Genomic DNA, 24392 nt, shown 5'->3' with positions numbered 1-24392 from the left:
CGCCGGGCTCCTGCTCCCAAGGGCCCACCTCTCCTCTCCTGCAAGTTTACATCCGTTAATTGAAAGCAGTCTATATCGTTTTCATGGCTGACTCTCCCTCCATAGACGTCACACTCTTTTTATTTTAAACATAATATACATAACATACATACATGCATCAGGTGTGTTTATATAAGGTGCCTTGTGTGTGTGTGTGTGTGGAGGGGGCACCAATATTTATTGTGCCTCCGGGCAACTCTGAAGAACTTCCGCCACTGCGGTGCAGTAATAAATGTTACTGTACACACCGGCCACGTTCCTGGGTGATGTATGTGAGCTCTGGGTTCTAGCAGCTGTTGGGTTACACGTTACACACCCGGTGTCAGGAGATGTGTACCCCTGGGTCCCAGGTGTGAAGCTACAGCAGTGTAACAGCTGACCCTTCCTGCAGCATGTCTGTGCCTGTCTCTCTCCGCACCAGAAACTCTCTCTGCCCCTTATGTGACATTCCCTGTGTACTGCACCTGAGGGAGGCGCTGCTGCACAATGTGTTATACGTGTGTGAGGGACATTCGCCTGCATGTGACTACTAGTGGCTCCACACCGTATGTAAATCACAAGTCATGCATCACGTGTTTAATTAGGTGTGTGCAGATGGTGATGTGTGCAGATGGGCGGAGGTGTGCAGATGGCGGTGTGTGCAGATGGTGGTGTGTGCAGATGGGCGGAGGTGTGCAGATGGGCGGAGGCGTGCAGATGGGCGGAGGCGTGCAGATGGGCGGAGGTTTGCAGATGGCGGTGTGTGCAGATGGCGGTGTGTGCAGATGAGCGGAGGTTTGCAGATGAGCGAAGGTTTGTAGATGGGCTGAGGTGTGCAGATGGGCAGAGGTGTGCAGATGGGCGGAGGTGTGCAGATGGCGGTGTGTGCAGATGGGCGGAGGTTTGCAGATGGGTGGTTTGCAGATGGACAGAGGTGTGCAGATGGCGGTGTGTGCAGATGACGGTGTGTGTAGATGGGCGGAGGTGTGAAGATGGCAGTGTGTGCAGATGGGCGGAGGTTTGCAGATTAGCGGAGGTTTGCAGATGAGCGGAAGTGTGCAGATGGGCGGAGGTGTGCAGATGGCGGTGTGTGCAGATTGCGTGTGTGCAGATGGGCGGAGGTTTGCAGATGAGCGGAGGTGTGCAGATGGCGATGTGTGCAGATGGGCGGAGGTGTGCAGATGGCGGTGTGTGCAGATGGGCGGAGGTGTGCAGATGGGCAGAGGTTTGCAGATGAGCGGAGGTGTGCAGATGGGCGGAGGTGTGCAGATGGGCAGAGGTTTGCAGATGAGCGGAGGTGTGCAGATGGGCGGAGGTGTGCAGATGGCGGTGTGTGCAGATGGGCGGAGGTGTGCAGATGGGCGGAGGTGTGCAGATGGTGGTGTGTGCAGATGGGCGGAGGTGTGCAGATGGGCGGAGGTTTGCAGATAAGCGGAGGTGTTCAGATGGGCGGAGGTGTGTAGATGGCGGTGTGTGCAGATGGCCGGAGGTGTGCAGATGGGCGGAGGTGTGCAGATGGCGGTGTGTGCAGATGGGCGGAGGTGTGCAGATGGGCGGAGGTGTGTAGATGGCGGTGTGTGCAGATGGCCGGGGGTGTGCAGATGGCGGTGTGTGCAGATGGCTGGAGGTGTGCAGATGGCGGTGTGTGCAGATGGCTGGAGGTGTGCAGATGGCGGTGTGTGCAGATGGGTGGAGGTGTGCAGATGGGCTGAGGTGTGCAGATGGCGGTGTGTGCAGATGGGCGGAGGTGTGCAGATGGGCGCAGGTTTGCAGATGAGCGGAGGTGTGCAGATGGGCGGAGGTATGCAAATGGCGGTGTGTGCAGATGGCCGGAGGTGTGCAGATGGCGGTGTGTGCAGACGGGCGGAGATTTGCAGATGGCGGGCTGTGCAGATGGTGGTGTGTGCAGATGGGCGGAGCTGTGCAGATAAGCGGAGGTGTGCAGATAGGCGGAGGCATGCAGATGGGCTGAGGTGTGCAGATGGGCGGAGATGTGCAGATGGCGGTGTGTGCAGACGGGTGGAGATTTGCAGATGGCGGGCTGTGCAGATGGCGGTGTGTGCAGACGGGTGGAGATTTGCAGATGGCGGTCTGTGCAGATGGGCGGAGGTTTGCAGATGAGCGGAGGTTTGCAGATGGCGCTGTGTGCAGATGGGCGGAGGCTTGCAGATGGGTGGTTTGTGGAGATGGGCGGAGGTTTGCAGATGGGCGGAGGTTTGCAGATAAGCGGAGGTGGGCAGATGAGCGGAGGTTTGCAGATGGCGGTGGGTGCAGATGGGCGGAGGTGTGCAGATGGCGGTGTGTGCAGATGGCGGTGTGTGCAGACGGGTGGAGATTTGCAGATGGCGGGCTGTGCAGATGGCGGTGTGTGCAGACGGGTGGAGATTTGCAGATGGCGGTCTGTGCAGATGGGCGGAGGTTTGCAGATGAGCGGAGGTTTGCAGATGGCGCTGTGTGCAGATGGGCGGAGGCTTGCAGATGGGTGGTTTGTGGAGATGGGCGGAGGTTTGCAGATGGGCGGAGGTTTGCAGATAAGCGGAGGTGGGCAGATGAGCGGAGGTTTGCAGATGGCGGTGGGTGCAGATGGGCGGAGGTGTGCAGATGGCGGTGTGTGCAGATGGCGGTGTGTGCAGACGGGTGGAGATTTGCAGATGGCGGGCTGTGCAGATGGCGGTGTGTGCAGACGGGTGGAGATTTGCAGATGGCGGTCTGTGCAGATGGGCGGAGGTTTGCAGATGAGCGGAGGTTTGCAGATGGCGCTGTGTGCAGATGGGCGGAGGCTTGCAGATGGGTGGTTTGTGCAGATGGGCGGAGGTTTGCAGATGAGCGGAGGTTATGGATTGAGAACACATTCCAGCTGCCGTAGCTGAACTGGGCGTGGAGACAAACGCTGCAATAACGTGTAACCGTATCGCATATAGTAGCGGCTATCACATGCTTATATTCCCCCACCAGGTATATGTGGACCCAGGGCATGATGGGAAAATTGTCAAAACTGAAGGGGATACAGTCACTACCCTGCAAAGACAGGCGCAGTGCCGCCATTGTTCCTTTCATATTGGCTGCATGTGCATCACGCAGCAGCCTGGAATATGCTACGGACATGACTGCATTGTCTGGGCCACACCCCTTAACGCCCCCTATACGTTGCCATCCGAATTTGGCCACAACCCCGATGATCAGGGTTGCACACCCCAGCAGCGAATGGCTTCGGCAAGTTAAACATTCACCGGGCCGTTCGCTGCGCGGAGGGAGGTGCCCGGGGGTGTGCAGGGGGTGTGTGCAGACGGGCAGAGGTGTGCAGATGGGCGGAGGTTTGCAGATGGCATTGTGTGAAGATGGGCGGAGGTGTGCAGATGGGCGGAGGTTTGCAGATGGGCGGAGGTTTGCAGATGGGCGGAGGTGTGCAGATGGGCGGTGTGTGCAGATGGGCGGAGGTGTGCAGATGGAGGTGTGTGCAGATGGGCGGAGGTGTGCAGATGGGCGGAGGTTTGCAGATGGGCGGAGGTTTGCAGATGGAGGTGTGTGCAGATGGGCGGAGGTGTGCAGATGGGCGGAGGTGTGCAGATGGGCGGAGGTGTGCAGATGGAGATGTGTGCAGATGGGCGGTGTGTGCATTTGGGCGGAGGTGTGCAGATGGGCGGAGGTGTGTGCAGATGGGCGGAGGTGTGCAGATGGAGGTGTGTGCACAGGGGCGGAGGTGTGCAGATGGGTGGAGGTGTGCAGATGGGTGGTGTGTGCAGATGGGCGGAGGTGTGCAGATGGGCGGTGTGTGCAGATGGGCGGAGGTGTGCAGATGGGCGGAGGTGTGCAGATGGGCGGTTTGTGCAGATGGGCGGAGGTGTGCAGATGGAGGTGTGCAGATGGAGGTGTGTGCAGATGGGCGGAGGTGTGCAGATGGGCGGAGGTGTGCAGATGGGCGGTGTGTGCAGATGGGCGGAGGTGTACCCATACTATTGACATAGCATTGCTGGATATCCTGTACATATGTTCCTGGGAGTAATCTATTATTTTCCACAGGCCATTCCACAGATACATTCTTCCTGATCGTCTGTCAGTCTAATATACAGTGATACCTTCTTAATTGTCCAATTATTTACAGATATTTGATGACCTACCGCTTTCTCATGGACCACAATGCTGAATATATTTCACTATATCAGAATAATCCAATATATTGGTCTCTGGAAAATCTAATGAGACAATTGGATCAATGTTTTCTGTGAATGAATGTAATCTCTCCTAGACTATAATAGAGTATTATATATAATGTTATCCTTCCATCTCTGTCTGCTATCCCGCATTGGACAGAGCGCTATCACAGGATAAACCCAACATGTTTCGCCAATTACAGCGGAGTTAGTCAATAATATACATTATTACAAACTAGAAGGCCTCTATAGTAATACTCCCCCCCAATCTTCACATTAAGGGCCTTATTCTAGTTCACTCTTTCTGACAAAATCCTTCTTAGATGGACAAAACCATGTGCACTGCAGGTGGGGCAGATGTAAAATGTGCAGAGAGAATTAGATTTGGGTGAGTTATTTTGTTTCTGTGCAGGGTAAATACTGGCTGCATTATTTTTACACTGCAATATAGATCTTACTTTGAAGTAAAACCCCACCCAAATCTAACTCTCTCTACACATGTTACATCTGCCCCCCTGCAGTGCACATGGTTTTGTCCATCTAAGAAGGATTTTGTCAGAAAGAGTGAACTAGAATAAGGCCCTAATTGTATTTATTCATCACCACGTACCACACTGATAAAATAAACTGAGTTGGAATGCAGCAACAGCTTGAGGGGCTATACCGGGAATACAGTAGATGGCGCTGTGTCGGAATGTCACTATGTGGTCACTTTGCTTTGATGACGTACACTCTACGGTCTAGTTTGCTAATCCTCCATGTTATTTTAATAAGAAGCATCAAAGACATACCTCCCAACTTTCTCTGTGCCAGTAGCAGGACCCCTTGTGCACCGAAGGCGTGCAACCGATTTTTGGGCGCGTGGCCTACATATATGGTGTATATGTACCCCATTTTCGCCACTGTGAGGGCATGGCTAGCGGCTCTCTGAGACCCCTCAGGCTGCAGAATAGACGCTGTGCGCATGCGCAATTTCGATACAATTTCTGTCGCTGTTGGCGCATGAGCAATGCGTATGGTATGCATGGTCAGTCATTCGATAATTGCTTAATCTGCAAATTCAATGATCAGCGATAAACTCTTATGTGCTCTTATTTTCTTCCATATTCGTATTCCTTACATTACTTTGTCGCTGTCTTATTTTCTATGCTTTGTATATTGGGTCCGATTCAGACCAGCTTGCTGGGCTGCAAGTGTATGGATCCCCCCCCCCTGTGCATGGCTGTGAACCGTGACTATGGGGAGAAGGAGGCCGCTGCTGACATCACATAGTCTGTACGCACCTTTATCTCACCTTCTGACAATGGCTCATTATAATAATGCCGATGCGCTTGTGTCCCTCGTTCCCCTTAGTGCCGCCCTTGCCTAACGAGGGCAGCTGCTGTGGCGATGACCTGTAGATAGCACAGGTAAGTGTAAGGTGTTATGTACAGGTGCCCCCAGTTCCCTGCTAGGTCTGTCACACACAGCCCTGGGTATAACCGGGCACATAGAACGGGACCCTCTCTGATCTGCTGTGCAGACTTCATACTGGAGAACATCCTTATCATCGCTTTGTTATTAGCTTAGAAGTCCGCGCATCCTTTCAGCGGGAATCTGTTGCTAAGGAACAGATGGAAGAGCCTCTCGGTCCTCCAGCGAGAGCGAAGATAAAAGGCGGCTGAGATGAGGGGAACGTTGCACCCTACTTCTCGGTTTAAAGGAAGATGTAGCGCAGGGAAGGAGGCACGTCCCTGAGCGTGTCAGTAATTGGCAGATACTGCGTCGTTACCATGATTTCCTGGCGCAGTGAATGTACATCTGATACAGGCCCCAAATCTGCAGGCTCATACCCCGGGGGGAGAGCCTGTACCTGACAGGGAGGAAATGTGCAGCGCAGAGAGAATCTGCTGAGTTCAGAGGAAATGCTCTGCACTCCGCGCAATGCTCTGCAGAGAGCGCCGACAGTCATCTGTCACCGGGGGGACTCAGGGGCCCACATGCAATAGGGCGGAGGGAGCTAGCTGTCTCGGTACTCTTTACTTAGAAGGGCGCCCATCTCGGCCATCTCGGGCATTGAATGCACTAAAAAATCAGGTGCGATGCGACAGACGAGATGCCCGAGATTTCCCATAGGGAACAATGTTAAATGTCTCAAATGACCCGATTTTCCTGTTCAATGCCTCAATTGACCCAATTTTTCCATAGGAAACAATGTTAAATGGGCCACAGAGGCCAAATAGGCACCCTGAAGTGTATAATGGCCACCCGAATTGTTAACGCCACCCCACGATCAACGTCAACCCGAAGCGTGGCGAGCGCAGCGAGCCCGCGAGGGGCGGCGGTACGCGTCCTACGACCTTTTCATACCCCCACTATCCACGTCGGCGTGGAGTTGAGAATAGAATAGTGTGGCGAGCCCGAAGCGTGGCGAGCGCAGCGAGCCCCGTGAGGGGACGCGGATACCTTCACAGCTGTCCGCGTCCCCTAGCGGGCTTCACAGATGTCCGCGTACCCTCGCGGGGCTCGCTGCGTTCGCCGCGCTTCGGGCTCGGTGGCTCGCTGCGCTCACCACACTTTCTATTCTCAACTCCACGCCGACGTGGATAGTGGGGGTATGAAAAGGTCGTAGGACGCGTACCGCCGCCCCTCGCGGGCTCGCTGCGCTCGCCACGCATCGGGTTGACGTTGATCGTGGGGTGGCGTTAACAATTCGGGTGGCCATTATACACTTCAGGGTGCCTATTTGGCCTCTGTGGCCCATTTAACATTGTTTCCTATGGAAAAATCGGGTCAATTGAGGCATTGAACAGGAAAATTGGGTCAATTGAGACATTTAACATTGTTCCCTATGGGAAATCTCGGGCATCTCGTCGGTTGATTTTTTAGTGCATTCAATGCCCGAGATGCCCGAGATTTTTTACTAACGATGCCCACAATCAAAATCGTGGGCGCCCTTCTAAGTAAAGAGTACCGCTGTCTCATTTCTGGGTACGTCTTTGTCCTCATCCTCTTGGTGCCTGCTTTATTCTGCCACATTGTACCAACTCACAGAGCGCTGGGGCTGCTAAGGATGCGCAGGTGGGCACACTGGTGTGTCTGGGGGCGGCCAGGTTAGACGGTATGGGTAATAAGTAGGGATGGCCATCCACCATCGATGATTTGAAATCATCAATGGTGGGAGAACCACATGGTTTCCCTACATCGATGCCAAAGGAGAGCCGATGTTTCTCTTTTTTTCAAGGTGCTGGGACATGGAGCATAGCTACGCCCCCAACACCCGGAAGCCATACCCCCAAGTTCTGATATGCCCACGGGCCATTCAGTCAAAAATAATGGATGACCATTGATAGCTAAAACTATCGATGATTAGCCACCAAATAGTTTAATACTATCGATGGCTGGTTGCAGAATTGCCATCGATGACAACCATCAATAGCGACTGGACCGATGGCCATCCCCAGTAATAAGCGCACAGCTCAGCCGGCAGGATGGCGCAGGTGTAATAAACATCATTGAAACATCACAGCACGCTAAGGTGTCTTCATTACCCCTCATACCCCAGAAACACTGATCTGTCTTGGAGAGAGATAAAGTGCCAGCCAATCCGTTCTTAATTGCCATGTTACTGGTCGTGGGGTAGATGTACTACGCATTGGAGGTAGATAAAGTGGAGAAAGATGAAGTACCAGCCAGTCTGCTCCTAACTGTCATTATACAGACTGTGTTTACAAAAATGACAGGAGCTGATTGGTTGGTACTTTGGGGGTGATTCATGTTCACTGGCAAAGGACATTTGGTGAGTTAATGGACAAAAGCATGCTGCGCTGCAGGTGGGGCAGATGTAACATGTGCAGAGAGAGTTATGCTGTGTACACACGGTGAGATTTGACATTAGATTTTGACTATATAGTCATGCAGATCGTATGCAGATCATATACAGATCATATACCATGGGTCCTCAAACTGCGGCCCTCCAAATATTGTGAAACTACAAATCCCAGCATGCCTTGCCACAGTTTTGCTATAAGGGAGTGTTAAAACTGTGGCAAGGCATGCTGGGATTTGTAGTTTCACAATATCTGGAGGGCCGCAGTTTGAGGACCCATGGTATATGGGGGCGGGACGTATGCAAATGATGGCGTGGCTTATGCTAATTAGCCGCAACCTCATTTTCATATGAGAATAGACGCTGTGCGCATGCGCACAGCGTCTATTCTATGAGATTGGGGGGTCTCCCAACTGCCACCCCCCGCAGCGGGACAATGCCTGCCGCGGGTGGGACAGCGGGACAGGACCCGAAAATCGGGACTGTCCCGCTGTAATCGTGACAGTTGGGAGGTATGACTAGAGGGAGGAAGATTCAGGGGAAATGTGAGGAAGAATTACATCATAGAAAGAGTAGTAGATAAGTGGAATAGCCTACCATCAGAGGTGGTAGAGGCTAATACAGTAGTACAATGTAAACATGCTTGGGATAGGCATAGTGATAACCTTACAAAAAAATAAGGATCAAATATGGTTTGAGGTAACATGTTTAAAAAAGGGGCAGACTAGATGGGCCAAGTGGTTCTTACCTGCCGTCACATTCTATGTTTCTATCTACTAGTGTGGATACTCAATATGATTAAAGATGACTGATGTCTGCTGGACATACATATACTGTATAACATACATACCTGCATGTTGGGCGGCCGATATCATTCAGTGTGTACGCACACTATCGGCATAGGCTGGTTTGGGTAGTCTGCTTTAGAGAGAGAGAGATAAAGTACCAATCAACAGGTCACTTTTTGCACATTTCCACTTGCCACTCCCTGGGGGGTGGAAGCTGGTATGCCGGAGCCAGCCACCTATCACACTCTGATCAACAATTGAATAGCTCTGTGCTGCGCCATCTAGTGGCTGCTGATGGATTTTCATGTCCAGTTTCCAGTTATTACTGTATGTGGCTGTGTTATGCACCCAGAAAGTGAAAGCCTCGGCGATGTCACTGTTTCCGGGTGGAATGATGGGATGGACCATTGATGAGATCTGCCCAGACTTTGCCCGCCACCACCTTTGTGTGTGGGTAACCCGGATTCTGCATTGTAATTTGCAGAGTTTCTTAGTAAATCTGTTTCGGCGCTCGCAGAGATCTGTGACGCTCCTTGTAGTCTCCTCCATGGACCCACAGTGTAATTGAATTAGTGCCGGCAAACAGCTTGTTTAACCTATTTCCAATCGTTAGTGTCCAGTTACATGACATCTTTGTAAGCAGATAATCCATTTCATGCTTAATTCCAAAGCGACGTTCTACAGCTAATAGCAGGAGCAGAGACGGAGACACCTTTCTCTCTCAAGGTTTCTTGTTCAGAGGAAAAAACAAACATTCCAAATATCTCATGCACTATTACCATCCTCACACCTCCACCATGGCCACCCCCCACATCTCACATCCAGTGTCAGATTAAGCCTTCGGGTGGGCCCAGGGTACTTTAGACAGGAGGGCCCCCTTGCACTTGTCATTACTGGCCACAAACTGCATGGGAGAATATTACACTGTCAAAACACAGAGTACCACATGAAAAGCCTGTGTTTGTCCCTCTGCACCTTACTCTGTAGGACTTTAGGAGACCTCACAGTCCCAGTGCTGCCTCTGATTAAAAACCCTCACTTAACTAGGCTGCTGCTGCTGTCCTTCATGGGCCTGAGAAGCATGTAATGAGCTCCGCCAATCAGAGCTCAGCACCAACCTCTCAGCCTCTGCCCTCTGGTGCAAAGTGTTATGGGACTTAGTCAACTCCCGGTAATGCACTGCACACTTGTGCAGTCAGTGTGCCCTGGCTCCCGATGCTCAGCACCATTAATCATTGTCACATTGGCAGATAGGTGAAGCTGCTGCACTACCCCACTCCCATGCACAAAACCTTTAGCTAAAAAAACAAAAAACATACATGCCAATCACAGGGGGCCCTGTTTTGACCCTACTTTAATCTGGCCCAGCTCACATCATTAGTGTAGGGTCCCAATAGATTCTGTTACATGTCATCAAGGGGAAACTCCAGTCAGTTAAGCTGCTGTGACATCACTCTGCCCTCTGGAATCCACCACTGAGCAGGCTAAGATGTTTTATGTATAACTGAAAATCTACATATTTGGCCCCGCCCCTTTAGTTTCTATCATGATAGATGACTGGTTGCTACGGGCAACATCTACTCTTGTCCTCTGTAGAAGGCTTTATGCATCTCTTATGTTGAATGAATGTAAACCATGTTAGAAAGTGCGGATACAGAAACCACAGGTACCACAAGGCTGAGAATTACACTGGGAAAGGGGTTAAATAGTGCCAGTGGTGTAACTAGGATTTTTGCGCTCCCCCACCGTTATAGGAGGCGCCGCCCCCCCCCCAGGTATTCCAACCGCCCGCGTAGAGTTAAACACCCCCCCCTTACCCCTCTGCATGACGACGCCGCATTCCCGCAGCGCAGATCTCCTCCAGGCTCCGGACCATCGCCTCCTGACGTACAGTGCTAATGAAATATTACCATCACAAAATGGCTGCCCCCTAATAGCAGACAGATTTTAAGGATGCTAGAGGAGGCCGCCGCCTCCTCTAGCATCCCTACAAAAACTGTCTGCTGTTTGGGGGCAGCCATATTGTGAGGGGTGGTTTTCAATAGCACTGTACTTTAGGAGGCGACGGCGGTCCAGAGCCTGGAGGAGATCTGCGCTGCGGGAATGCGGTGGCACGAGGGGGGGTTATTAACTGTATGAAGGTGGGAGGGCGAGGGGGAGTGGGCCGCGCTGTCTGCCCACACGTCCCGGCCAACCACACACAGAGCATAACATAGCCCCGCAGCGGATACCGGTGCCCACAGTTACTCAGCGCCTCCCCGCCATGGCGGGGGCTGCGGGGCTATAGTTTCGCCACTGAATAGTGCCCATCTGTTTGAGTAGGTAACTTTTTATATGTCTGATTCCCAAATCTGGCCTGGGGCATGGGAGACCATAGTTGCATCCCCTCCCTGCAGGAGACTGTAGTTTTTGCCACAAATCTCCTGCTTTCCTACATTGTACTTCTAACCTCCCGGGTTCCTCAGATTCTGACAGGTGCCACTAAGGAGTTTCTTTGTAAGGACAGTGATTTGCTGTAATCACTGTGATTAACTGTAGCTGCTCAGGAATCCCTGCTGTGGACTCTCATTATCCCCATTGTGGGAACCCCTGACAGTAGACATAGATGGCAGTAGATGATCACACAGGGTCTTCTTGTCTATGCTGGCGTACACTCATCCATAGCATGATGCTGCTGCTAGTGAGCTGTGACTTAAGCCCTGTACACACGGGGTGATATATCGCTCGGTGTCCCGATTGCATCAGCGACCAGAGATGGTCACTGATGAAAAAGAAACTGCCGGGGGAGTCCGGCAGTGGAAATCAGAGCCGCGATCACTACGGGCAGAAAATGGGAGCGCGCACTCCCATCGCGGGCAATATGGTCGCTCAGCGACCATATTTCCAGCGATATTTGCTATAATCGCCCCCGTGTGTACGCATTATAAGGGTAATCTTTTTGTTGGTAATCTTTCTTTAGTTAAAAACATTTGTTTAATTAGAGTATTTGGTGTCCATACTGATGTGGCTAATACTATAATGGTATGGGAAACAGCACATCCAATGAAAAAATGTTGTGCAATAAAATAGCATTTAATACACCAAAACCATGTTATACAGTATGTTCAGGGATGAATTCACAAAAGGTCAAATTGCATTTGGAAGTTATTGCATAGACATTACATTAATCATGTACACTGTGCTGAGTGAGAGGAAAATAAATTTTACAGCAAATATATAGCTGCAAACAAGTAACCCCACGTTTCAGGCAGCAATGTCAGTATCAATACTGTTATATAGAAATATCTTGTAACAACAACCACAAGCATTTGTGCATGGACACGCCCATATATGGAGCAAGACCCGCCCATATGTTGAGCTGGACCTGCCCATATGTGGAGCTAGACCCGCCCATATGTGGAGCTGCACCCGCCCATATGTGGAGCTAGACCCGCCCATATGTGGAGCTGTGACACACCCCCTAGATGGCATATCCTACAGTTATCTCCCTGATTCTAATAGCAAGTAGGGCCCACTAATGGTTTCCTCTGTACCCCAGCGGTCCAGTCCAGCCCTGCTGACACCCACAGAAGGCACGCTGTGTAGGTACAGGATTGGTGCAGGGCCCAGGAGCAGCACCCACTCTGCAGTATATACACGTTGTCTCTGAGCGGGAGCAGCATATTTCCTCCACTCTCAGCGTCTCATAAATCAGAGAATTGATGTCCCTGCGCCCTGCTCCACCGTCCGCATCCCTAGCGTGGCTAATGCCAGAGTCGCAGCTATGTGATATATAATGCATTCAGGAGCATTGTTCTGTATGGGATGGGAACCAGCATAAAATAACTAGATTATCAGTCTCGGGATTCGGGTGACAGTGACAAATCAGGTGACCTTCAAGTTCCTGCCTTCCCCTATCACATGAATCCATTACAAGCTGCTTGTGCCCTTTGTGCTCTCCTGGAAATGATCTACCCCTCCATGCCAGCGTGTGACGGGTCCTCCGCCTGGGTACAGATTATGGCAGCAGAGGGCGGGCGGCTTCTGCTCCCAGACGTTTTACTGTCGTTCCTCTTCTTAATTATAAATTCTGCATGAATCTCTAAGACGACAATAATTTATCGCCAGCTGTGAGGTTGGGGGGAAGTAACTACTGCCATAGCCACCCCTGTATCCAAACCATGCTCCAGAAGCTGTGGAACTAAAAGTCCCAGCAAACCAGTCATGTGCTGATATGTAGCTGCCAACTATGGCAGGTACTGATGTGAATGGTCAAATATTCACTTAAAAGCGCAGTGGAATATGTGTTAGCTATATAAATAATAAAAAAAATATAGGTTTTAGAGAAATTTACTCCATTGTCTGGCACACTAACGCGCTTTGTGCTATCTGTCTGGCCAGCAATAAACTGTTTCTGCAGTCAGGACTGTCCCATGGAAATCGAGCAGTTGCATACTGTGCTGCTGTAACGAACTGCTGCCATTGTGGAACATTCAGGTTTTGCTTAGCCGGAGAGATCTGTTTTAGTTCAGCAGCCCTCTTACGCTCTCTTTCATGTTGCCCCTTTGACAGCTGAAGCCCCATGGACAGTGCCTCCAATGTCTCTGGGAATTACTCCCACTGGCCACAGGAGCTGGTTCTGTAACTTTGTTCTAACAAGCAGCAGATCAGTCATGAACACAACATGTTGCATTTATTTGTCCCTTTGACATTTGCTAACGCTTAGCATGAGAACAGAAGCAGAGCTTGTTCCCGTGATCTATTGATTTACAATGTGTTCAGCGGTCAACTTGTAGTCTGGTTAAATTCAAAGTGTCAGAATTGCTACAGCTGCACCCCAGACGTGGTGCTTGGTTCTCCTCTGTGGAAGTCTTACCAAATACAAATGCAGTTGGTAATTAATATAAAAAACTCAACATTCGACTTTGCGTCATTCTGGTCATGGTGACAATTAATTAAATGATAAATTAGGTAACCAAATCTCACATGTCTGCAATTATTATATTGCCCATGTCATCTGTACCAACTAAGTTCTGCAATTTGGTTTCACTTAAATATTATGCAGCCTAACCTAGCCATCCTGCAGCCTAACCTAGCCCACCTGCAGCCTAACCTAGCCCACCTGCAGCCTAACCTAGCCCTCCTGCAGCCTAACCTAGCCCACCTGCAGCCTATCCTAGCCCACTGCAGCCTAACCTAGCCCACCTGCAGCCTAACCTAGCCCTCCTGCAGCCTAACCTAGCCCTCCTGCAGCCTAACCTAGCCCACCTGCAGCCTATCCTAGCCCACTGCAGCCTAACCTAGCCCACCTGCAGCCTAACCTAGCCCTCCTGCAGCCTAACCTAGCCCACCTGCAGCCTATCCTAGCCCACTGCAGCCTAACCTAGCCCACCTGCAGCCTAACCTAGCCCACCTGCAACCTAACCACCCACCTGCAGCCTAACCTAGCCCACCTGCAGCCTAACCTAGCCCACCTGCAGTCTAACCTAGCCCACCTGCAGCCTAACCGCCCACCTGCAGCCTATTCTAGCCCTCCTGCAGCCTAACCTAGCCCACCTGCAGCCTAACCTAGCCCACCTGCAGCCTAACCTAGCCCACTTGCAGCCTAACCTAGCCCACCTGCAGCCTAACCACCCACCTGCAGCCTATCCTAGCCCACCTGCAGCCTAACCTAGCCCACCTGTAGCCTAACCTAGCCCTCCTGCAGCCTAACCTAGCCCACCTGCAGCCTAACCTAGCCCACCTGCAGCATAACCTAGCCCACCTGCAGCCTAACAGCCCACCTGCAGCCTATCCTAGCCCACCTGCAGCCTATCCTAGCCCACCTGCAGCCTAACCTAGCCCACCTGCAGCCTAACCTAGCCCTCCTGCAGCCTAACCTAGCCCTCCTGCAGCCTAACCTAGCCCACCTGCAGCCTAACCTAGCCCTCCTGCAGCCTAACCTAGCCCACCTGCAGCCTAGCCTAGCCCTCCTGCAGCCTATCCTAGCCCACCTGCAGCATAACCTAGCCCTCCTGCAGCCTAACCTAGCCCACCTGCAGCCTAACCTAGCCCATCTGCAGCCTAACCTAACGCACCTGCAGCCTAACCTAGCCCACCTGCAGCCCAACCTAGCCCTCCTGCAGCCTATCCTAGCCCACCTGCAGCCTAACCTAGCCCACCTGCAGCCTAACCTAGCCCTCCTGCAGCCTAACCTAGCCCTCCTGCAGCCTAACCTAGCCCACCTGCAGCCTAACCTAGCCCTCCTGCAGCCTAACCTAGCCCACCTGCAGCCTAGCCTAGCCCTCCTGCAGCCTATCCTAGCCCACCTGCAGCATAACCTAGCCCACCTGCAGCCTAACCTAGCCCTCCTGCAGCCTAACCTAGCCCACCTGCAGCCTAACCTAGCCCACCTGCAGCCTAACCTAGCCCTCCTGTAGCCTAACCTAGCCCACCTGCAGCCTAACCTAGCCCTCCTGCAGCCTATCCTAGCCCAACTGCAGCCTAACCTAGCCCACCTGCAGCCTAACCTAGCCCACCTGCAGCCTAACCTAGCCTATCCTAGCCCACCTGCAGCCTAACCTAGCCCTCCTGCAGCCTAACCTAGCCCACCTGCAGCCTAACCTAGCCCACCTGCGGCCTAACCTAGCCCTCCTGCAGCCTAACCTAGCCCACCTGCAGCCTAACCTAGCCCACCTGCAGCCTAACCTAGCCCTCCTGCAGCCTAACCTAGTCCTCCTGCAACCTAACCTAGCCCACCTTCAGCCTAACCTAGCCCACCTGCAGCCTAACCTAGCCCACCTGCAGCCTAACCTAGCCCTCCTGCAGCCTAACCTAGCCCACCTGCAGCCTAACCTAGCCCACCTGCAGCCTAACCTAGCCCTCCTGTAGCCTAACCTAGCCCACCTGCATCCTAACCTAGCCCTCCTGCAGCCTATCCTAGCCCACCTGCAGCCTAACCTAGCCCACCTGCAGCCTAACCTAGCCCACCTGCAGCCTAACCTAGCCCACCTGCAGCCTAACCTAGCCCTCCTGCAGCCTAACCTAGCCCACCTGCAGCCTAACCTAGCCCACCTGCAGCCTAACCTAGCTCTCCTGTAGCCTAACCTAGCCCACCTGCATCCTAACCTAGCCCTCCTGCAGCCTATCCTAGCCCACCTGCAGCCTAACCTAGCCCACCTGCAGCCTATCCTAGCCCACCTGCAGCCTAACCTAGCCCTCCTGCAGCCTAACCTAGCCCACCTGCAGCCTAACCTAGCCCACCTGCAGCCTAACCTAGCCCTCCTGCAGCCTAACCTAGCCCACCTGCAGCCTAACCTAGCCCACCGGCAGCCTAACCTAGCCCTCCTGCAGCCTAACCTAGTCCTCCTGCAACCTAACCTAGCCCACCTTCAGCCTAACCTAGCCCACCTGCAGCCTAACCTAGCTCACCTGCAGCCTAACCAAGCCCTCCTGCAGCCTAACCTAGCCCTCCTGCAGCCTAACCTAGCCCTCCTGCAGCCCAACCTAGCCCACCTGCAGCCTAACCTAGCCCACCTGCAGCCTAACCTAGCCCACCTGCAGCCTAACCTAGCCCACCTGCAGCCTAACCTAGCCCACCTGCAGCCTAACCTAGCCCACCTGCAGCCTAACCGCCCACCTGCAGCCTAACCTAGCCCACCTGCAGCCTAACCTAGCCCACCTGCAGCCTAACCTAGCCCACCTGCAGCCTAACCTAGCCCACCTCACCTGCAGCCTAACCTAGCCCTCCTGCAGCCTAACCTAGCCCTCCTGCAGCCTAACCTAGCCCCCTGCAGCCTAACCTAGCCCTCCTGCAGTCTAACCTATCCCTCCTGCAGCCTAACCTAGCCCCCTGCAGCCTAACCCAGCCCACATGCTGCCTAGCCCTCCTACAGCCTATCCTAGGCCACCTGCAGCCTCACCTAGCCCTCCTGCAGCCTAACAGCCCACCTGCAGCCTAACCTAGCCCACCTGCAGCCTAACCTAGCCCACCTGCAGCCTAACCTAGCCCACCTGCAGCATAACCTAGCCCCCTGCAGCCTATCCTAGCCCACCTGCAGCCTAACCTAGCCCACCTGCAGCCCAACCTAACCCACCTGCAGCCTATCCTAGCCCACCTGCAGCCTAACCTAGCCCTCCTGCAGTCTAACCTAGGCCACCTGCACCCTTACCTAGCCCACCTGCAGCCTAACCTAGCCCACCTGCAGCCTATCCTAGCCCACCTGCAGCCTAACCTAGCCCGCCTGCAGCCCAACCTAACCCACCTGCAGCCTATCCTAGGCCACCTGCAGCCTAACCTAGCCCTCCTGCAGTCTAACCTAGCCCTCCTGCAGCCTAACCTAGCCCCCTGCAGCCTAACCTAGCCCACCTGCAGCCTAACCTAGCCCCCTGCAGCCTAACCTAGCCCACATGCAGCCTAACCTAGCCCACCTGCAGCCTAACCTAGCCCCCTGCAGCCTAACCTAGCCCACATGCAGCCTAGCCCTCCTACAGCCTATCCTAGGCCACCTGCAGCCTCACCTAGCCCACCTGCAGCCTAACCTAGCCCACCTGCAGCATAACCTAGCCCTCCTGCAGCGTAACCTAGCCCTCCTGCAGCCTAACCTAGCCCACCTGCAGCCTAACCTAGCCCTCCTGCAGCCTAACCTAGCCCTCCTGCAGCCTAACCTAGCCCACCTGCAGCCTAACCTAGCCCTCCTGCAGCGTAACCTAGCCCTCCTGCAGCCTAACCTAGCCCTCCTGCAGCCTAACCTAGCCCTCCTGCAGCCTAACCTAGCCCTCCTGCAGCCTAACCTAGCCCCCTGCAGCCTCACCTAGCCCCCTGCAGCCTAACCTAGCCCTCCTGCAGCCTAACCTAGCCCACCAGCAGCATAACCTAGTCCTCCCACAGCCTAACTTACCCTCCCACAGCCTAATTTAGCCATCCCACAGCTTAATTCCCTCCAGTGCCTGATGTGTCCGGCATTAAAGGGGTGCCGGACCATCAGGTGACCTATATCGATGTTGTACTTTTATTAATTATAATGGCTCATCTGCTGGTCACACTATATCAGAGGAAGCATTTGGAGCCTGTAATAAATAATTCCAGCTGAGTATCTTCAGTAAACTCTATGCATAGCTGTAACTGTAGTGGGTGAAAAGGGTCCTTTGCTATGGGGCCAGAGGCCCAGGTTATATACTGTAGGTTTTATAGTTGCTGGGATTGCTCAGCCTGAATGGGGTGACATAACAGTGGGGTCTGATCCATTGCTCAGCCTGAATGGGGTGACATAACAGTGGGGTCTGATCCACTGCTCAGCCTGACTGGGGTGACATAACAGTGGGGTCTGATCCATTGCTCAGTCTGAATGGGGTGACATAACAGTGGGGTCTGATCCACTGCTCAGCCTGAATGGGGTGACATAACAGTGGGGTCTGATCCACTGCTCAGCCTGAATGGGGTGACATAACAGTGGGGTCTGATCCATTGCTCAGCCTGAATGGGGTGACATAACAGTGGGGTCTGATCCACTGCTCAGCCTGAATGGGGTGACATTACATTTTCAGTGAGAGGTGTGTAATCAGGGCGGGACCCCGCTTGATGGAGGTGAGTAGCTGTCACTCCTCTCTCCCCCGCTCCCAGTGACACGGCGGCCGCCCATCCATCGGCCATCCCAAACCCACCCCCCCCGTGGCACCTTACAGCGGCGCATCGCGCCAGGCGCCAATCCTACCCAAGCCGTGCTTCGGCTGCGGGGGGGATTGTGATGAGATGCAGCCACGGCATGGAGCGGGTGAGCTTCCAGCGCCGGGGCGCCCCCCCCCCCTGCCTGGTGCGCTCCGGTGCATTGCACTGGCCCTGTGTGTAGTGGATATTAAAATGCTAAAGGAGCTCTGTAATGTGGCATACTATGAATATGGGGCATTATATTGTGGCAAAATATGAATTGAGGGCACATAATACGAATGGGCGGTAATGTAATGTAGCATAATATGAATTGGGGACACTGCAATTTGGCATTATACAGTGTGAATTGGGGGCACTGTAAGACGGCACTATACAGTTTGAATTGGGGGCACTGCAATGTGGCATATGAAGTGGGGGCACTGTCGTGTGGCATATTACAAATTGGGCAGTGGCGTAACTAAAACTTTTGCGCCCCCCCGCCGGGACAATTTCACCGCCCCCCCCCCCCGGGACAATTTTGCAGCTGCCCCCCCCCCCCGTTAAAGGACCCCCCCGGGAGCTGGGAGGGGGGTCCGTGCGGCGCGGAGGTACCTGTATTAAAGGAGAGCCTGGAAGTCCCTGCGCCGCCTAGTATGATGCTGCCGGGGTCCCTGCGCCTGCGGCGCTGAGTATGATGCTGCCGGGGTCCCTGCAGTGAAGTGGAAATAACGCGCTATCTCCAGCGGAGATAGCGCGTTATTTCCACTTCACTGCAGGGACCCCGGCAGCATCATACTCAGCGCCGCAGGCGCAGGGACCTCCAGGCTCTCCCTTAAACAGGTACCTCCGCGCCGCACAGACCCCCCTGCCAGCTCCCGCTGCACCCACATGCAGTGGGGAGCTGGCGGAGATCCACCAGCGCCCGCAGCCCCCCGGCGCCTCCCCGCCACCGCGGGGGCTGCGGCCTAATTGTTACGCCACTGAAATTGGGGACATTATAATGTGGAAAGAAAGTGTGATACTTAGCGCTGATTGATATTAAGCACTGCAGCTAATACCTAAGGGAATTTACCATACCCCTAATGGTTGTGGACAAGAAAAAAACAGAATGGTACAGCGCTGTGCTTAATAATGTTAATAGATTTATTAAAATAATTTCATAGGTTAGATAAACAATTTAAAAATAATTACTATTCAATGTGGCCAACATTGGGACAAACAAGACTAACAAACATGTAATGAAAAGCTTCCCTCAGGTGGACCCCTTGTAGGTGTTAATGGGGGTAATTAGTAGCAGCATGCAGTTTAGTAGCAATAATGGAGGGTTAGTGATAGCATAAAGTTAGTAAAATTGTCCCTCTGTTTATACCGGTAACTTTGCAAATCACAATCCTTAATTAATTTCAAATGTGCACATTCAATAAGCAAATACTTAAGTGGGCATCCGGACAAACAACAGGGATCCTGCTTGCAGTCTTCCAAACGAACCTCTCCGACCACTGAATGCAATATTGTGGTCCTATCTGAGATGGGTCCGTCAGTACTGTCAGGTAGCAGCTTCTATCCCCAATCCTCTACGCGTTTCTCCATAATTACCTCCTGAGGAAGCCGCTGACAGAGCAGAGGCGGAGAAACGCGTAGAGGACTGGGGATAGAAGCTGCCACTGGCATTATATAAATTATGGCATATGAAGTGGGGGCACTGGTGTACGCACAGAGTCTGTTTCCGTATTAGAGAGGCTGTGGGCTGACCAGCAGCTTACATAGCCGCTGGTCAAAATGGGGCCTCGCGAGAATGACGTGATTTACAGGCCACACCCCCTAATTTTGCCTGCGAGTCCCTCTTGTGTTAGTATTGGTCCAGCACAGATGATAAGCGCCTGTGAATCACATAGCCTGTACCACAGCGCTGCTGCAGCAAGAGCGAAGGTTACATCTCCTGTTTAGGATTTATTTTGGAATGTCTCCCTCTTCACCCATAAGTGGTCTCGAGTATCCTGTTGACATTATCTTGAACACGGTTCCTTATTGCAGCAAGTCCTGGGAGATTTCCGCTGCGCTGCGGCGGCTGATGACCGTCAGGAGTCTACACACATTTTAGAACTTTAATTACAGTATCTCTAAGTATTTGTGAGTTAATTTAGAATAATTTATCGGGAGATGATTAAAACAGGGCCTGATTCTGGTTCACTTGCAAAAGCAAATTCTCTCTCTAATGGACAAAACCATGTGCCCTGCAGGTGGGGCAGATGTAACATGTGCAGAGAGAGGTAGATTTGGGTGGGGTTTGGGGGATCCCGACCGCCAGGATTTCATACTGAATCCAGCTCAGCAAAGATGGTTTAATCAAATTGAATAAGATACTAATTAAGTCACCTTTGGCCAAGCATGGACACACTGTACTTCGAACCTTTGCCAATTCCGGTGCCGTCAGGACCACATTTGGGAACCTCTGCTGGAAGACTATAAATGGAACTCTGTGTCTCCGTTTCAGCTTTTCCTTGGAGATACTTTGTTTCCGTATCTGTCAGCACATAATGACTCCGAGTGTTGTCCTCTCACAGTTCCCGGATTGGGATGTGCAGTAATTGGGTGATGTCGCAAGTATCTTATACTGTACTGGGAAAGGGGAGAGAATGTTACTTACTGTGTTATGTATCATTTGTAGAATTACGCATTTAGATACATTGGGCGGTATTCAATGAGGCAGAATCGCCAAGTTTTATGGCGATTCTGTGTTTTTTTCGTGTGTGCCGGCGATTTTTGGAGCTGAAAAAGCGAATCACCCTATTCAATGACCTCTATTCGCCGATGACGACCGGTGAATGAAGCCCCAATCGCCAAATGTTATTCTCTACAAATAGCTGGTTTTTGTCTATAGGAATTTTCATGGGGATTCGCCGGTAGTCGACGGGAATCACCATGAATCGCCAAAAGTGTATTCAATGAGAGGTTGGCGATTCTTATTTCTTGTTTCATATCGCCGTTCCTCACCGAGTGTCCCTCGTCATCTTTTTGTGGTGAACTTTTATAGGAACCTGTGAAATATTTGGTTTTAAGTGTTTATTTTCACTCTGCAAGTGTAATATAATATTATTTGCTGCCCTTGTGTGATTTGATGGTTGTAGAAGTGCTATACAAATATATATTTAATTTTTTCTGGTATTTTTTTTTCTCCCACAACGCACTGTTCTTACCCATGGTGCACCTCACTTACCCATGATTCTCCTCCCCACCTCACTCCTTCGTTTGGCCTTTGAGGAGATTACACAGCTTTTGCAGTCTGCTGTATTGGAATCGTTTTTTCAGGGTAATTTGCATTTTTCTTGCATTTCACTGCAATTTCTTACAGTACTGAAGCTGTTTAGGGAAACGCCGGATTGGCTGAGAATCGCCGTTGGGGGCGGCGATTCTCAGCCACGTTGAATAGGGTGACACAGCTAGTCCCGGCGACTCCCGACGCTTGGCGAATCGACGTAAAAAAACGGTGAATGGCTGGCGAATGTAAAATCTGAATCGCTGTGACCAACGATTCAGGTCATTGAATACCGCCCATTGTATTATCATACAGCGCAATGTCACACAGGAACATTTGTCACTTGTGCTGGGTCACGCACTCTGGCAATGCAACATTACAGCTTCCTAGGGGGAAATGTACCAAGAGGGGAGTTTTATTGAAGATGGGACGTTGCTCTTAGCAACCATCAGATTCTATATATTATCTTCTAGAAGGTGATAAACAAGAAGTAGAATGTGAAGTGCTGATAAAGAAATAGACAGGTGAGGGGGGGGGGGGGGGGGGAGATGGGATAAGAGGGGGAGAGAGGAGTGTACTATCACATCTGACCTGCAGAACACACAGGGGAAGCTATACTATCTGAGTCTTGGGATCCTGTTCTAGGCAGAACAATAAGACCCATCCTCACGTCTTCTCGGTTACTGTTATTGTTGTCATTCTGGGTGTCCCTGATTGTTGCGGGTAGTTCTCGCTGCTGCTGCTGCTATGCCATCCTGTCTGCACCATTAGGTAAATGTCTGGTGCATAGCACCCCGGGGAGCCATTACAGGAGACATAAGACATGAAGCAGCAGGCTCTGCACTGTGCACATGACTCCAGCCCAATCCAGTCTGCAATAAGAGCCATTACCAGGCACATTCCTTCATTTAGATAAGATATTACCCTCTGTAATAGCCAGGCTCACTGCCATTGTGATGTCATCGCAAAAACATAAAACAAACCCTCTGTGATACGGGAAGCGCTTCTCCTGTCAGTGGCCCCGGCCCATCACATGGGGGCACATTCCTTCATTTAGATCAGATATTACCCTCTGTAATAGCCAGGCTCAATGCCATTGTGATGTCATCGCAAAAACATAAAACAAACCCTCTGTGATACGGGAACGCGCTTCTCCTGTCAGCGGCCCCGGCCCATCACATGGGGGCACATTCCTTCATTTAGATCAGATATTACCCTCTGTAATAGCCAGGCTCACTGCCATTGTGATGTCATCGCACAACATAAAACAAACCCTCTGTGATACAGGATCGCGCTTCTCCTGTCAGCGGCCCTGGCCCAGCACATGGGGGCACATTCCTTCATTTAGATCAGATATTACCCTCTGTAATAGCCAGGCTCACTGCCATTGTGATGTCATCGCAAAAAACATAAAACAAACCCTCTGTGATACGGGAACGCGCTTCTCCTGTCAGCGGCCCCGGCCCATCACATGGGGGCACATTCCTTCATTTAGATCAGATATTACCCTCTGTAATAGCCAGGCTCACTGCCATTGTGATGTCATCGCACAACATAAAACAAACCCTCTGTGATACAGGATCGCGCTTCTCCTGTCAGTGGCCCCGGCCCATCACATGGGGGCACAATGTCCGCCACTGGAGGTTCCTCCGCCTTGAGTCCTACATCAGGAATTGTCAGTCCCCCCCCCCCCCTGCATACCGATGGCGGCTCTACATGAATATGTTGTTTGGAGAACCATAACCCCCAGAGTAACCCTCCTGAATTGTTCCCTCGTTACAGGGCTGGACGACTGTCTGCAGCAATACATCAAAAATTGTGAGCGGGAAAAGATCAATGGGGAGCAGTTATTACACATCACCCACCAGGAGCTGGAGGAGCTGGGCGTCACCCGCATCGGGCACCAGGAGCTGATTTTGGAAGCAGTTGACCTGCTGTGTGCACTGGTAAGGAACCTTTTGTTTACTGCAGATCACTATTACCCCTGAGGGGAAAATGACCAACTTCCAATGTTCCAATGTGTGAAAAAATATTCTCTGCATGAAAGTTTTTGTGAATGTTTTTTTTATTTTCATGAAGGCCCCTAATGAAGCAATCACATGCTAGACCCCCCCCCCCCTTCCCCATACAATACAATGTAATCACATCTGCCAGATGGCTGCAGAACCGCGTCCCGGGATGATGGAAAGGAAGCCAGTGATTATTTTGCGCCGAGCTATCTTGGTCCTGACAAAGCTGATATGCCAGGGCCGCTGATGGCGTCTTGTGTCACGCAGGAAGATATTTATGGTCGGTCAGGGAACGCAGAGTCACAGGAAGATTTCCTGCGCTAATTTATCATCCGGGAATAATAATTCTTCCTGACTGCGACTATCGCTGGGTTCCAGGAATTTGTTAATTAAATAATTCAAAGAATATAATGAGCACGGTACAGTTGGCTTCAAGAAACCACAGACACAGAGAAGTGCATTGGTTCCAGGATTTTGATTTTAGCGGTCGGTCTTGCATCGCTATAGACAAAGGTGGTGTTCATTTGGGGAAGAGGAGGATATGAGGGTTTTCATACTGAGGGTTATTCACAAAGCTGCTTTTTTCTTAAATAGACAAACCATGCTGCGCTGCTGCTGGAGCAGAGGTAACTTATGCAGAAAGAGTTAGATTTGGATGGGATGTGTTGAAACTGAAGTCTAAATTGCAGTGCAATAAAAAAGCAGCCAGTATTTACTCTGCACAGAAACAATATAATCAGAACCGGCCCTAGCTAATT

General features: G+C 51.9%; 1 protein-coding gene across 2 annotated transcripts in view; it reads left to right on the top strand.

Moving 5' to 3' along the window:
* Positions 1-24392, top strand: part of LOC146036386 (connector enhancer of kinase suppressor of ras 2-like) — a 410449-nt gene that overhangs the window by 111395 nt on the left and 274662 nt on the right. For both annotated transcript variants that reach the window (XM_083160369.1, XM_083160368.1), the window contains exon 2: positions 23408-23571. In XM_083160369.1, the coding sequence (XP_083016495.1) occupies positions 23408-23571 (164 nt within the window). The remainder of the gene's footprint in view (positions 1-23407; positions 23572-24392) is intronic.

Source organism: Crinia signifera, chromosome 9 (genome assembly GCF_055691185.1).
Source record: "Crinia signifera chromosome 9, ASM5569118v1, whole genome shotgun sequence".
Taxonomy (NCBI): Eukaryota; Metazoa; Chordata; class Amphibia; order Anura; family Myobatrachidae; genus Crinia; species Crinia signifera.
Note: the sequence above shows the minus strand (reverse complement) of the source record. Positions and strands in the feature narration are given on the sequence as shown.